The 13,477-nt window shown below is 50.5% G+C and overlaps 1 protein-coding gene across 1 annotated transcript; it reads left to right on the plus strand.

The window, feature by feature from the left end:
- Window positions 1–1,479: 1,479 nt before the first annotated feature.
- Window positions 1,480–9,653, plus strand: NDUFS5 (NADH:ubiquinone oxidoreductase subunit S5). Its single transcript, XM_078867377.1, has 3 exons — window positions 1,480–1,557; window positions 7,703–7,927; window positions 9,124–9,653. Exons 2-3 carry the CDS (start codon window positions 7,712–7,714, stop codon window positions 9,220–9,222), a joined length of 315 nt encoding a protein of 104 aa, XP_078723503.1. The 5' UTR covers window positions 1,480–1,557; window positions 7,703–7,711; the 3' UTR covers window positions 9,223–9,653.
- Window positions 9,654–13,477: the final 3,824 nt, after the last annotated feature.

A 13,477-nucleotide genomic window follows, 5' to 3' on the forward strand; every position in this document is an offset into this window, starting at 1 on the left:
CCTGCTGCTGCAGTCCAAATCATTTTTTTTTAAATCGATAAAAGATTCTGATCCCGGCGACTGCTCTCTCGCCCATTCACAAAAAACAAAATCATTCTAAATCTGGGCGCGAGGCATCGGCTATTCCTGGCCGCCTCCCCCCGCCTGTGACACACTCCCTCCATCCCTCCTACTGGACATCTGCTATAAAGAACTGTATAGCTCATCGGATTCCTCCTATTGGAGGCATAATACTGATTCCGATTCTGACACCTCCAGCCGGAATATGGGGGTTGGGTGGTGGGGGCGTGTGAATTCCTTCTCCATTGGATTCAACGAATTAATCAGAATCTGAATATGTATGTATCACTGCAGGGGGAATGCGATGAGCGCTGAAGATATTTTTGTCACAGATGGTCCCGTGCGGGGCACAGGAAGATGCGACGTCGAGTATTATCTAGAACGCACACACTCACACACACACGTATGTGTGATATCACGGGACCTTTTTAGCCAGTACCAAAGTATGAAAGATAAGAATATATTTTCCCCTTTCTGGAAATAAAACAGGAGGTAAAATGCTCAAACACCAAATAGATGCCTTTTGCAAGGAATCACGTAATGCATTAAACACACGCAGTACTTGCGGGCAACATGCGGGAAGAAACCATGCTCTGATAATGATAAATGGCAGTGTCTTTGAAACTGATTGGCCTACACCAGAGAAAGGAGTGCTACATTTGAGAGAGAGACGAAACGATGTGTCTCCGTGTTTTGTCTCTCTCTCAATTTGCGCACTCTTTGGAAGAACTTAAATCAACCAGGTAGGGTGTTAGCCGACTCTCTGTGTTGTATTGTATTTCTAAGTTTACTAGGTTTGTTTCTCATTCATTCGTACCTGATGATGATTGCTTGTGTTGCAATCGAAACGTCGTGTTTTATTATTTAATTTATCTTCTTTCTACGTGACTTTACCGAAAGAACCAAAAAAAATTTTCTGTAGTTAATGAGTTTAACAATGGGATGATAGTTAATTCGTTTAACAATGGTATGAGAGTTAATGAGTTTAACAATGGGATGAGAGTTAATGAGTTTAACAATGGTATGGGAGTTAATGAGTGGAACAATGGGATAACCGTTAATGAGTGGAACAATGGGATGGGAGTTACTGAGTTTAACAATGGTATGGGAGTTACTGAGTTTAACAATGGGATGGGCGTTAATGAGTTTAACAATGGTATGGGAGTTAATGAGTGGAACAATGGGATAACCGTTGATGAGTTTAACAATGGGATGGGCGTTGATGAGTTTAACAATGGGATGAGAGTTAATGAGTTTAACAATGATATTTTTGCAAATTAGAAGTTTAGCGCGAGTAGGAATCGATTCTGGAATCACAGTCTAAGCCAATCGATGCTCAATGAAATCGATTTTAGTAACGTGCTCTGCGGAAAGCCGCAGGGTCGTAAAGCCGCAGGGTCGTAAAGCGCCGTCGTGAAGGGGATCTGCGTGGTGCTTTACGGCAGACAGTGGGGTCAGGGGTCACGTCGAACAGCGGCCTCAAGGACGCGAGCTCCGGTGAGCGGGCAGAGCACTCAGCACACTCACCATCCTCACACTCACCCTCACCACACTGACTCACACTCACCTCACTCACACTCACTCACACTCACCATCCTCACCCTCACTCACTCACCCTCACCACACTGACTCACCCTCACCACACTGACTCACCTCACTCACTCACACTCACCATCCTCACCCTCACTCACTCACCCTCACCACACTGACTCACCCTCACCACACTGACTCACACTCACCTCACTCACCCTCACTCACACTCACCACTCTCACACTCACTCAGCACACACTCACCCTCACTCACACTCACTCACCCTCACTCACACTCACCACTCTCACACTCACTCAGCACACACTCACCACTCACTCACACTCACTCACCACACTCACCTCACTCACACTCAGCACACTCACTCACCACTCAGCACACACTGACTCACCCTCACCACTCAGCCTCACCACCATCACACTCACCCTCACCACACTCACCATCCTCACCATCCTCACACTCACCACACTCAACCTCAGCACACTCACCACCTTCTCACTCAGCACACTCAGCACACCACCCTCACTCACACTCAGCACACTCTCACTCACTCAGCACTCACTCACTCAGCACACACTCACTCACTGTCACCACCCTCACTCACACTCACCACCCTCACACTCACCCTCACCACCCTCCACTCCACCCTCACCACCACCCTCACCACCCCTCCCACCACCCTCACCACCCCCCACTCCACCCTCACCACCCTCCACTCCACACTCAGCACACTCACCACCCTCTCACTCACTCAGCACACTCTCACTCACTCAGCACACACTCACTCACTCACTCACCCTTACCACGCTCACTCACACTCACCACCCTCACACTCACCCTCACTCACACTCGGCACACTCACCTCACTCACTCACCCTCACCACCCTCACTCACACTCACTTACACTTACCATCACCACCCTCACACTCACCCTCACTCACCCTCACCTCACTCACCACACTCACTCAGCACACTCAGCACACACTCACCCTCACCACACTCACCACACTCACCATACTCACCCTCACTCACCACACTCAGCACCATCACACTCACTCACTCACACTCAGCACACTCATACTCACCTCACTCACCACCCTCACCACACTCACCTCACTCACCCTCACCTCACTGACCCTCACCACCCTCACACTCACCTCATTCACCATCACCTCCCTCTCCACACTCACCCTCATCACACTCACCTCACTCATCCTCACCTCACTCACCTTCATCACACTCACCTCTCCCTCACTCACCCACTCTCGCCCTCACCACACTCACCTCACTCTCACCTCACCCTTCGCACTCAACCTACTCCCCTCACCTCACCCCTCTAACCGCATTCACCCTCACCACACCACACCTCACCCTCACCACACCTCACCCCTCTCACCTCGCCCTAACCTCAATCACCCGGCCATTCGCCACCAAGTGACGGTGACGTCACCACGGCGCCTGTGCCAGGCCAGGTGCACTTTGAGGCCACGTGAAGTGTCAAAGGCCTCGCTGCCAGGAGGTCTCGGGACAGACTCAGCAGGTGCAATGGGTTGGTTAACCGAGATGACCGGTAGATACACCACCACCAGCTGTAACAACTTGCTGCATTCTATCCGCCCGGCGCTCCGCTCGTTGTTGTGAGCGTCGCTCCTCCGCCCTCCGTTGTTGTTGGAGGGCGACTGCCTCCAACTGCCCAGTAGCGTCCTTCACGAGCCTCCTCCACAGAGGCCGATCTTGACGCCGCTGGTACCAGTCATCGCCAAGTCCACTCAGCTCCATATCCTCTTGTACCACATCACTCCATCTCTTCTCCATCCCGTGCTATGCGGCCAAACAGAAGCTGCTTGGGCATGCAGTGGCTGGGCATGTGGGCAATATGACCCGGCCAACGCAGCCTTGCCTGCCGGAGGAGCTCACTGATGGGAATGTGTCCAGATCTTTCAAAGATTTGTGAGCTCCTAACACAATCCAGCATGGTTAAACCCATCCATCCCAGGATGGATTGTAGGCATGCCAGCCTGAATGTTTATAACCGGCGCAGATGTTCCATTAGACGGGTCCACGTTTCACAGGCATAGAGAAGGGAGGGAATGACTGTGGCCGAGAAGACCCGAAGCTTCGTGCGGAGCGACAGACCAGGTAGCTTCCACACAGCGTTACGCAGCCGATGAAAAGATAATGCCGCTCGACTGATTCGGAGTGCGACCTCTGCTGTTAAACCGGAACCGGTCATGAGCACACTGCCCAGGTATGGGAAATTCTCCACTCTCTCCACAACTGCTCCATCACCAATGGGGAGCTGAGGTGGTGGAGTGTTTGGTGGCACAAAATACCCAGGCAGGTGCTTAGTTTTGGTGAGGCTGATGGTAAGGCCCCACCTCTTAGTGACACGCTCCAGCTTCAGCAGCAGCGCCTTCAACTCCTCCTCTGAGTGAGCAGCAATCATCAGATCATCGGCATACATAGCATGGTTAACCAATAGGGAGCCACCCCTCGACCCACCCGGACATCGATCAGCCCCCCATTGTATCGGTACCAGATGGTAATTCTTCCGGTACAGCCATGGCAAGCTTCTCGAACTACGTGGTCAAAAATGATGTTAAATAATGTGGTAGCCAGAGGGCATCCCTGGAGCACCCCAAGGTGAACAGGGAATGGCTCCGACTACTGGCCACGTAGCATTACCCGGGCCCTCCCACCATTTTGAAGGCCCTTAATTATTGTGCTTATTTTTGTGTTTGGGGCCGTCCATAAATGACGTCACGCACCTAGGGGGGGGGGGGTCAGACATTTGTGACGATGTGTGACGAGGGGGGGGGGGGTTGAGAAATGTGACGTCATATTAAAATGCGCAACTTTAAATAAATATCGACAACACGTTCTACTTACAACATTGGTACCTCATTTGCCAGTCAAAAAACATGATATTTGTTTTTTTACCCTTTTATCTGGCAACAAAACTGACACTTTTTTTTACGAGGAGTCATGTTTGCATAGACCACAATACCTGCAGTCATAATGCGAACAAAAAACATAACTCTGATAATGTATGCACTGTACTTGAAGTTGATTGGTCCACACCAGAGACAGCTTAAGCTGACAGCTTAAGCTGTCTCGAGTATTGTGGTCTGGTATTGTGGTCTATGCAAACATGACTCCTCGTAAAAAAAGGTGTCAGTTTTGTTGCCAGATAAAAGGGTAAAAAACCAATCATATTTTTGACTGGCAAATGAGGTACCAATGGTGTAAATTTTTACCCCGAGCTCTCATACTCTGATGGTGCATTGTCTTTGAGTTGTGCGCCTTTTGGCGTCATCTGGTCCAACCCATGTGAGACTAGGCTCTAAGGAAAGCTGTCTCGGGTGTGGACCAATCAACTTCAAGGACAGTGCATACATTATCAGAGTTATGTTTTTTGTTTGCATTATGACTGCAGGTATTGTGGTCTATGCAAACATGACTCCTCGTAAAAAAAGGTGTCAGTTTTGTTGCCAGATAAAAGGGTAAAAAACCAATTATCACGTTCTACTTAATTAAATTGACGTTTTAATATATTTTTTCTCCTACAACATCAGAGTGCAGCGCCACATTAAATACGCACTACAATGAAAATAGTTTAAAGCGATTTGAAGCGTGTTTATATTTTTTTAGGGGGGCGAGCAGAGCTTTGTGACGTCATATTTGAGGGGGGGGGTCTGACTTTTGTGACGCCGTGTGACGAGGGGGGGGGTAAACAAATTGTCCAAAATCGCGTGACGTCATTTATGGACAGCCCCTTTCCACCGTGGTGCTTTGTAGAAAAAAAAGTGCCAGGTGGAGGGGTTACCAGCCCCTCACCTCACCACTCTCACCACACTCCACCCTCACCTCGCTCACCTCACCCCACCCCGCATCAATGTTTAATTCTGACGTAGTCCTATTTAGCCAGTTGGCCTAGCGAGTTTTTAAGGGGGATCTGTGGTGCTTCTGAAGAAGAGCTACATAGCTCAGTGGGCCTTACCTGGTGAAATAAAAAAAAACGTAGTTGAGCTGAGAGCAAAATCACAGCGACATCGGAGCGATCCGTGCGGAGGAATCGGCAAGAACGGAACAGAACGAGTCAGCGGTGCAGCAAAACATACTCACCACGACGACGACGACGATTAAACTTAAAGAACAAAACATTAACAATAGAGCGTGGACACAGACCAGGCGCAGTGCACCCAGCACGAGAACGGGGTAATTCGCGGTCGGAGAGAAGTGGGGAGCGAACACGATCGAGTCAATGAAGCGGCAGACGAAATTATCCCGTCCTCGCCTGACCCTCACCTCACCACACCTCACATCTCCCCGACTGCTCTCGCTTGATCCTCACCTTACTCACCCCTCTCACCCCTCTCACCTCACCCCTCTCACCTCACGCTCACCTGACTCACGACACCGCTCCCTAATGGTACTCACCTCACCCTTCACTCACCTCACCTCCCTCTCACCTCACTCACATCTCCCTCACCACTCTTACGCTCACCTCACTCACCCCTATCTCACAATCACCCCCTCTCACAAACGTACCAATGTATTATTATTGGGTCATCAGACGATAAAGAGGATGCTGGTCCTCGATTGTTCACGTGACAACGGTTTCATCTCTGTTGGCCGTCAGGTTGGAGTAGAGTCCAACACGCACTGGCATTGCACGCGCGGGATACGATCCAGAAAAAAATGAAGCAAGAATTGTATCTACAATTCTTGGTTTCGCACTCATTATGACTCAACAGTATGGCCATCGATGTTGGTTGACCACGTTATCTCAGTGTCTTGAGTTGGTGGTCTAGAATGGCAACGCAGTTCTGTTGAGGTTAGTGGTCTGCATAAGGCCGACAGCATGTCTTCATGCACTGCTGCACACCTTTGCGTGTTGCTCATTCTGTTTGCGTATTCTCGCTGCACTCAAGGCTCTGCTGTAATTGGTGTTGTCATTCACAGATTTGACTCCCGAGTTCCCTCTGAACCCATCTCTCTCCTGCCTCTCATCATCCTTGCTCGAATCGCACCCTCACCTCTCATTCCTTGATCCCTCCAATATCGCTCTCTCCTGCCTGCCTCGCACCTTCGCTCTCTCTCACGCTCCACCAAATCCTCGCTCCATCTCCCCTCTCGCCTGCTCTACGCGAGAAATGTTTCCATACCTCCGACTAGCACGGGTGGCGACGTGTGGTGCGGAATAAGTTTATCGTACGTCTCTATAGTGGCGCGTTCATGCACCTCGCTCTTCTCGTCATCACCTCGATGCATGTCTTGTGGTCTCTCGTTCCTCTGCCCTCCACTCGCATGCGTCAATCAGTCGGCGTCTCATGCTTTCTGTGATGCTCACTCACGCTGCTGTTTCTCTACGACACCTCCCCACCTCCCAATTCCCAAACTAAATATTCTGGCCTCATGCTGACCTTGGGCAGATGGGGCTACCTGAGCAGTGGGAGGGGTCACAAACAGTGGAAGGGGCTACCCAGGCAGTGGGAGGGGCTACCCGGGCAGTGGGAGGGGCTACCCAGGCAGTGGGAGGGGCTACCCAGGCAGTGGGAGGGGCTACTCGGGCAGTGGGAGGGGCTACCCGAGCAGTGGGAGGGGCTGTAAATGTCGGCTGGGCTGCAGTCGTCAGCTGCCAGCTATTGCTTTTTCGAGCGGAGCCTCCCAGGGACACGGTTGTGTTCTGCATTCAGTAACCCGACAGCGGTGGCGAGATGTTAACTCCCTCGCCAGGTATGCAGGAGGTGGTGGGTTCGATCATAACCCTGACGCCTGCTGAATATTTGAAGTTTTCTTGTTCTCTCCCCGTGGTCGCTTGGATTTTTCTCCGATTTTTTCCCTCATTTACAATGAACAAGCGTTAAGTATTTGGCTGTTATAAATGTTCACGTTATAGGCCGCCACTTCGTTGAGCTATCAGTTGCTTCTGAATAAACGAGCCACATAGCTCAGTGGGGCCTTACCTGGTAAGCTAAAAGTTTGTTTGATCGCTTTCAGTGTACACGTGCAACTGTGACCATCCCCTCGTCATCGCAAGCTTCTGACATTGTGAGCTCGCATCTCTCCCCCTCGCGATCTCTGGGCTAGGAAGCCACGATGCCGTTCCTCGACGTGAAGGCGTGGCTGGGCGTGGAGTTTGACCAGCTCTTCACGGTGCGCTCCAAGGACAACATGGCGCGGCGTGCCGGCCGCTGCCACCTCTACGAGCAGGAGGTGATCGACTGCTCGCACGGCCTGGGCACGGTGCGCGCCAGCAGAGAGTGCCAGCACGAGATCGAGGACTACAAGGAGTGCCTGTTCAAGGCCAAGATGGTGGGTGGGCGGCAGGGTGGGTGGCAGGGTGGGTGGCAGGGTGGGTGGCAGGGTGGCGACCGCGCCGGCGTGCAAAGCCTGCCTGCTCGTTCTCACTCATCTTCTAAAACCTCTTATTCATCTATTTTTCATTATCCGTAAGGTATTTTTTTAGGTTAGACCACGCAAATATAAATGTGTCGTTCACCCAACAGCCAATTTAATAAGGTTTGTCACGTAAACAAAACGTGCCGATTAGTTCAGCCGACACCGGTGTGTTGGAGAGTAAACCATTGTAAATGTAGTGGGTTTACTCTCCAACACACCACCGGTGTGAACTAGGAACGAATTGGGCACATTTTGTCCACATGACAAACCTTGCAAGTTGGCTGTCGGGTGCTAGCAGGTTTAACGACACATTCACACGATCTGACCCAAAAATCTCTTAAGGATGTTGTTCCCAAAAAGTCGACGTGTTAAACTATTTTTCATTATTTTACCAGTCAAGGCCCAGCAGCGACCTGGTTATCACAATGATAGTTCAACAAAGTAGTGGAAACTTCTTAGCAGCAGCCAAATACTCGTGACGTTGATTCTAAATGGTGAGGGGAAAACCGGAGAAAAATCCACGCAACCACAGGGAGAACATGCAATCTCTAAATATACAGGAGTCAGGGTTGGGATCAAACCCACGACCTCCTGTATATTCAGCGAGGTAGTTAACATCTCCAAACCACCACAGCTCCCTCTCTCTCACCCAACACTCGCATGCACTCGTCGATTTACTCTCGAAACCTCATGCTCACCCAACTACACTCACTCGCAGTCACTCCCAACAGCCTCACCCACTCAGATCCCCCGTATAGCCTTCTGCAGACTGTTTGGGCCTAGTGCTGTTAGCGAGCAGCACCTATGAAAGTTGGCACTGTGGCACATGAGGGTGGTGGCCAGCACCACGCCTTTGTCTCCTTCATACCTCCAATTAGTGTGGTTGGGTACTTACGGTCCGAAATTAGTTCCACATAACGCAAGCACTCAAAAGGACCACAGGTGGATGTGCGGACACGTGTTCTGTAGGTCGTCACCCGGTGATGACGGCGCATGTCAGCCCAGCAGTGCATTTTGGGAGTTTCCCCAAATCTCTTCGTGATCCACAGACTCCTCTCGCCCGTGCACACGTGCCACGCTTTGGGTCGTTTTCCTTGTGTCGCCTCCAGATCGAGCGGATGAAAGTGATCCTCCAGCAGAGGGATAAGCTGATCCAGGAGGGGAAGTACACCCCCCGGAAGTTCTCCGAAGTTGTGGGAAGTCCGTGAAAGAGCGCCACCACCAGGAGACATCGGCCAGGGAAACATCCACTCAAATCGTGTTCGGTGCTTGCAGCAACTCTCGAATATCCCTCGGTGCATTATCTGGCTTGTGGATTGAGGAAAAAAATAAATGCTTCACGTGTTCGCTGGCTTAATAGCCGGTCCTCGCTTGTCAAGGGTCAGCTAAATTAAGATTCCAGAGTAAACCAATTCCTTTAATGAGCAATGCAAAGAGGGCACTCTACGTGGTCACCCCACCTGCCTCCGTTCTACGGAAACAATACATTTGCGAATTTAATATGCACGTCTTGCATTTTCCTTGTTTAATCTGGATCCACCCCTCCACAGCGCCAGATAATGGAATGGTGGTAACTGTCATTTTGTCCTTGGTGAATGTATTGGGTGGAATTCTGTGAATTAAACAACTTTCCCTATTTTCCCCGACCTCTCAAGGTGCCTTGTGTTTTTCAAGTTGGTGGCATTAGTTTCAACAATTGGGATGCAGTGGTGGCTGGGACATGTGAACTACCTCGCCTGGTAGACGGGAGATCGTGGGTTCGATCACAACCCTGACGCCTGCTGTATATTTGGAGTTTGCGCGTCTCTCTCACTTAGAATCAACATCACGTGTTTCGAGTAATTGGCTGATGTACATTTCCACATAAGCCACTTTGTTGAGTTATGTGGCCAGTTTGCTTTAAAAAAACTAGCTCAATGGGCCTTACCTGGTAAAATTTAGGAAGTAGATCCACAGCTTAACACTGTGGCCTTAAAATATATAGGCAATGTTCTGGGAAATGGCCGGTGATAGCACACAATGTGCCTCATGGGGCCAGTGCCCGAATTACACAATTTTCTTGTAAGGCAGGATTGTTGACGAGTTTGCTAATCGTACTGGTGCACCACTGGAAACGCAGCATCGCCAAATATTCTGCGTCGTACCGAGGTTCCTGGTGCATCCGAAACCTTTAGGCATGCAATCACCTACTCGGCATGGCCGCTGTGGATTCGAACCTCTGCGACAAGCGCTGGCGCTGGCCACGTTACCGCTGGGTCGCGCTGGCCCTGGCCTGCGCTGGTCCTGGCCTGCGCTGGTCCTGGCCTGCGCTGGCCTCCGCTGACCACGATGGCGCTGGGTCGCGCTACCACCGCTTCAATTGAGTGGACATACAATTCAATATTTTATCATCTGCAGCTTTATCGTGTTCATGAGTCAGTGGGCTGGTAACCAATGTTGACCAATATTCTTGGTTCTGTAGAGACTTTTCTAACGTTCATGGCATTATTATTGGCACTTTACATTATAACGTCCCAACCACCTTTTGTTTACTGAAATAACACGCATCCTGTACAATAAATCACCATTTTCAACAATGAAGTTTTACTTTTAACCATACTGTTCATCATTTTGCAATATATAATAATTTCATTAAATGGGAAAAAATGCCTTAAGTCTCATACACAGTCTTAACATTTTAACTTACACGTGTCAGCATGCGTCATTATCCTTAACTGTACACAGTACAATTGCCCCCCTACACATGGCATTAAATACACAGCTCACCAACATATGGGCAAAAGTCATACCACTCCAGTACTATCTTAGCCCGAACCACTTAGTACATTACCAGAAAATAGTCTATCCCTAAAGCGCCCTCTCTCTGTAAACTATTCACAATAAGTAGAATTGTTAGCACTGCTATTTTAATTGTGTGAAGGTTGTTAAGAGACAAACATGTATCTCATGGGGCTACTGGCCGTTGGAGGATGCAATACATCAAATGTTTTACATTGTTATATCCGCAAGTGTAGAAAAAAGGCGAGCACAGGATTTAGAAACTTGCGCAGTGTCGCTTCCTGCGATTGCTGCCAATCCCAGCGACACGACTCATTCCACATGTTCCACCGCGCACGGCAAAATCCGCCCGCCTCACACGACGTCTGGATTGTGGGCCAAGCAGGGCCACGGGCGAGTCCGAGTTCACCAAAACGTGACGCGAGTACACCCCGTCGCAGCCTCGTCGACGCGTCCGTTCGTCGTGCGTGACGTCAGCGGCACGGTTCAGTTTCTGCAGTGGAAAAGCAACCTGGCACTCGCGGAGCCACACCCGGGCTGGCTCGGTTGTACCGTCGGAAGAAAAAAAAAGGCAACAAGCAATGGAAGTGGCCTTTGCCTGGTAGGATGGGGATGGCTTAGATGTATTTCTATGCGTTTGGGCGATTTGTTTACCTTTCTTGTACTTTGCACTACTGTCGTGTTTGTGTGCTGTTTGTTGTTGTAACGTTCCTACCCGCCACTACTGGACATCTGTAAAAAAAGAGCTTTATAGCTCATCGAATTCATCCTGCAGTATAAATATTCTGCATCTGGGGGAGGGGCGAGGAACAACGTCCGGTTTCTCAAAGAAGCCGCGAACGAAAGACGCTCACAGTTTAAGCCCCAATAGGGATCACCGCCAACAGGTGATAGCAACAGCAAACGCACCTCTCTCCGGGGCGGGCATCACGCACGGGCTCACGGCCTCATCACCCTCCGCAGTGGAGGGATACATGCAGCAAGATGCGTAGTAATGCGATTCAAAGCACTCTTTGCCGGACCAAAAAAACCAAACCATCAGCACTGTTTGTATGAGATGGGATTTGCTCAAGAGATCGAGAGACGGAAGAGGAGGGGGGGGTTTGGGTGGCCGCACGATTGGAAGTCGCTCTTAAAATTGTGCGACGTGAATCGCCTGTCGACGTCCGCCCGGTTGCGGGGAGGGGGACGCCCGCAATTTAACGAGCCGATTTGATTGCGCGCGACCAAGTTGGCGGGGCAGCAGCCGATCGCTCCCGTGCGGACTCGCAGGAAGAGCTAAGGGAAGGGACCGGCGGTGGCCGTGGTCATTAAGGGAAAAATGAGCAAATGCTGGCAGCAAACAACGGGTGACAACAATGGGAGGTGGGGGCAAGAGGGGAGGTGGTTGAACAAGGACTCTCGTTTCACCAAGTGTGCCTGGGGCCCAAAACAGAGAACCCAACACTGCACTGCTTTTAAAAAGAGTTGATGCTCAGGACCCTTCACACATCAGCATTTCTATTTTTACGGCGCAAAGGGCCATGACATAAAGCATTCCCGTGACGCAAATCGGTCTCCGGAGACGACGGGATGTGTTTTATTGGCTTCAGAAACGGGATTAATTATAGCCAGGGCACGTGGCCGGCATCCAGCACGTGGGGTTTAACGGTAGCCGCGTCGCTTGGCTGCTGCCAACGAATGCAATGAGTGGGAGGAGGGAGAGGTCACAATTCCACAAAGACTCTCCCAGGCACCGCGTGGATATACAACGGTTGAAGTAAGGTGCAGCCCGGCCATGTCTTGCTCACCCGCCACTGCCTCTAGTCATCACCCCCCCCCCCCCCCGAGGGTATTTGGCCTACTCTTCCTGGCCAGATGTCTCGGAAGAGGTTTTTAGAAACATATGCCTGGAGTATTTGGCTGCTAGAAATTTCCACACGATAAGCCACTTTGTTGAGCGCTATCATTTGTGGCCAGGTTGGGCCAGGCCTCACCTGGAAAAAAAAAAGGAGATGGGTACCCACACTTGCCCTCGTCACATGCGACCTGCCGATAAACTCTCATTGCGTCAAGGAGCATAAACCATCACGCGAACTCCGGCCCATCCTCGCAGTGGCTTTTGGCTGGCTATCGAACAAAGACGTTCACCGCGTCACGCACTTTCAGATGCGCTTCTGCAGCCATCTGGAACAGCTCTTCCGATATTAGGAAGCCACTGGAGCTACGCACTTTAAAATAATCTCGATAGAAAATTCATTTATTAATAAACAGCTTTTTGTGTTTAGTTTGTTGTCCTTCCCCCGCACCTCCGTTTAGCATGGTTGGTTATGTACGATGTGAAATAAGTTCAACATCCATAGACTTACACAGAGATCCGTAGACTTACATACACATGTACGTATGTACCGGTTCACACCGGGTTTGTACATGTGGCCGAGTGCCTGGCGGAATATCCCGCAGGGGAGCTGGTCACCATAGCTACACTGCGCGAGGCCAACCGGAGTGCAGACACGTCCCGATGCTCGGCAACAGCTGCCCTCTCGTGCTAGAAGCTTGAGACCCGGCTGAAGGCAGCAGCTTCTTCTATCGTAGGATTTACGCAGTTTTTTTCCTCTGGACACTCCGGCCCCTGGTTTAAAAGAACTTCAACCAACCATGTGCCCTGCAGCACCGGCCCGCATGGAGTTTTTGGCTACACAGTTT

Source organism: Lampetra fluviatilis, chromosome 23 (assembly GCF_964198595.1).
Source record: "Lampetra fluviatilis chromosome 23, kcLamFluv1.1, whole genome shotgun sequence".
NCBI lineage: Eukaryota > Metazoa > Chordata > Hyperoartia > Petromyzontiformes > Petromyzontidae > Lampetra > Lampetra fluviatilis.

What these genes read in the sequence shown, in the direction of transcription:
- NDUFS5 (XM_078867377.1), top strand. Translation starts at nt 7,712, where the DNA reads ATGCCGTTCCTCGACGTGAAGGCGTGGCTGGGCGTGGAGTTTGACCAG. An exon ending in GCCTGTTCAAGGCCAAGATG is followed by an intron (nt 7,928 to 9,123) that starts GTGGGTGGGCGG and finishes TGTCGCCTCCAG; the next exon opens with ATCGAGCGGATGAAAGTGAT.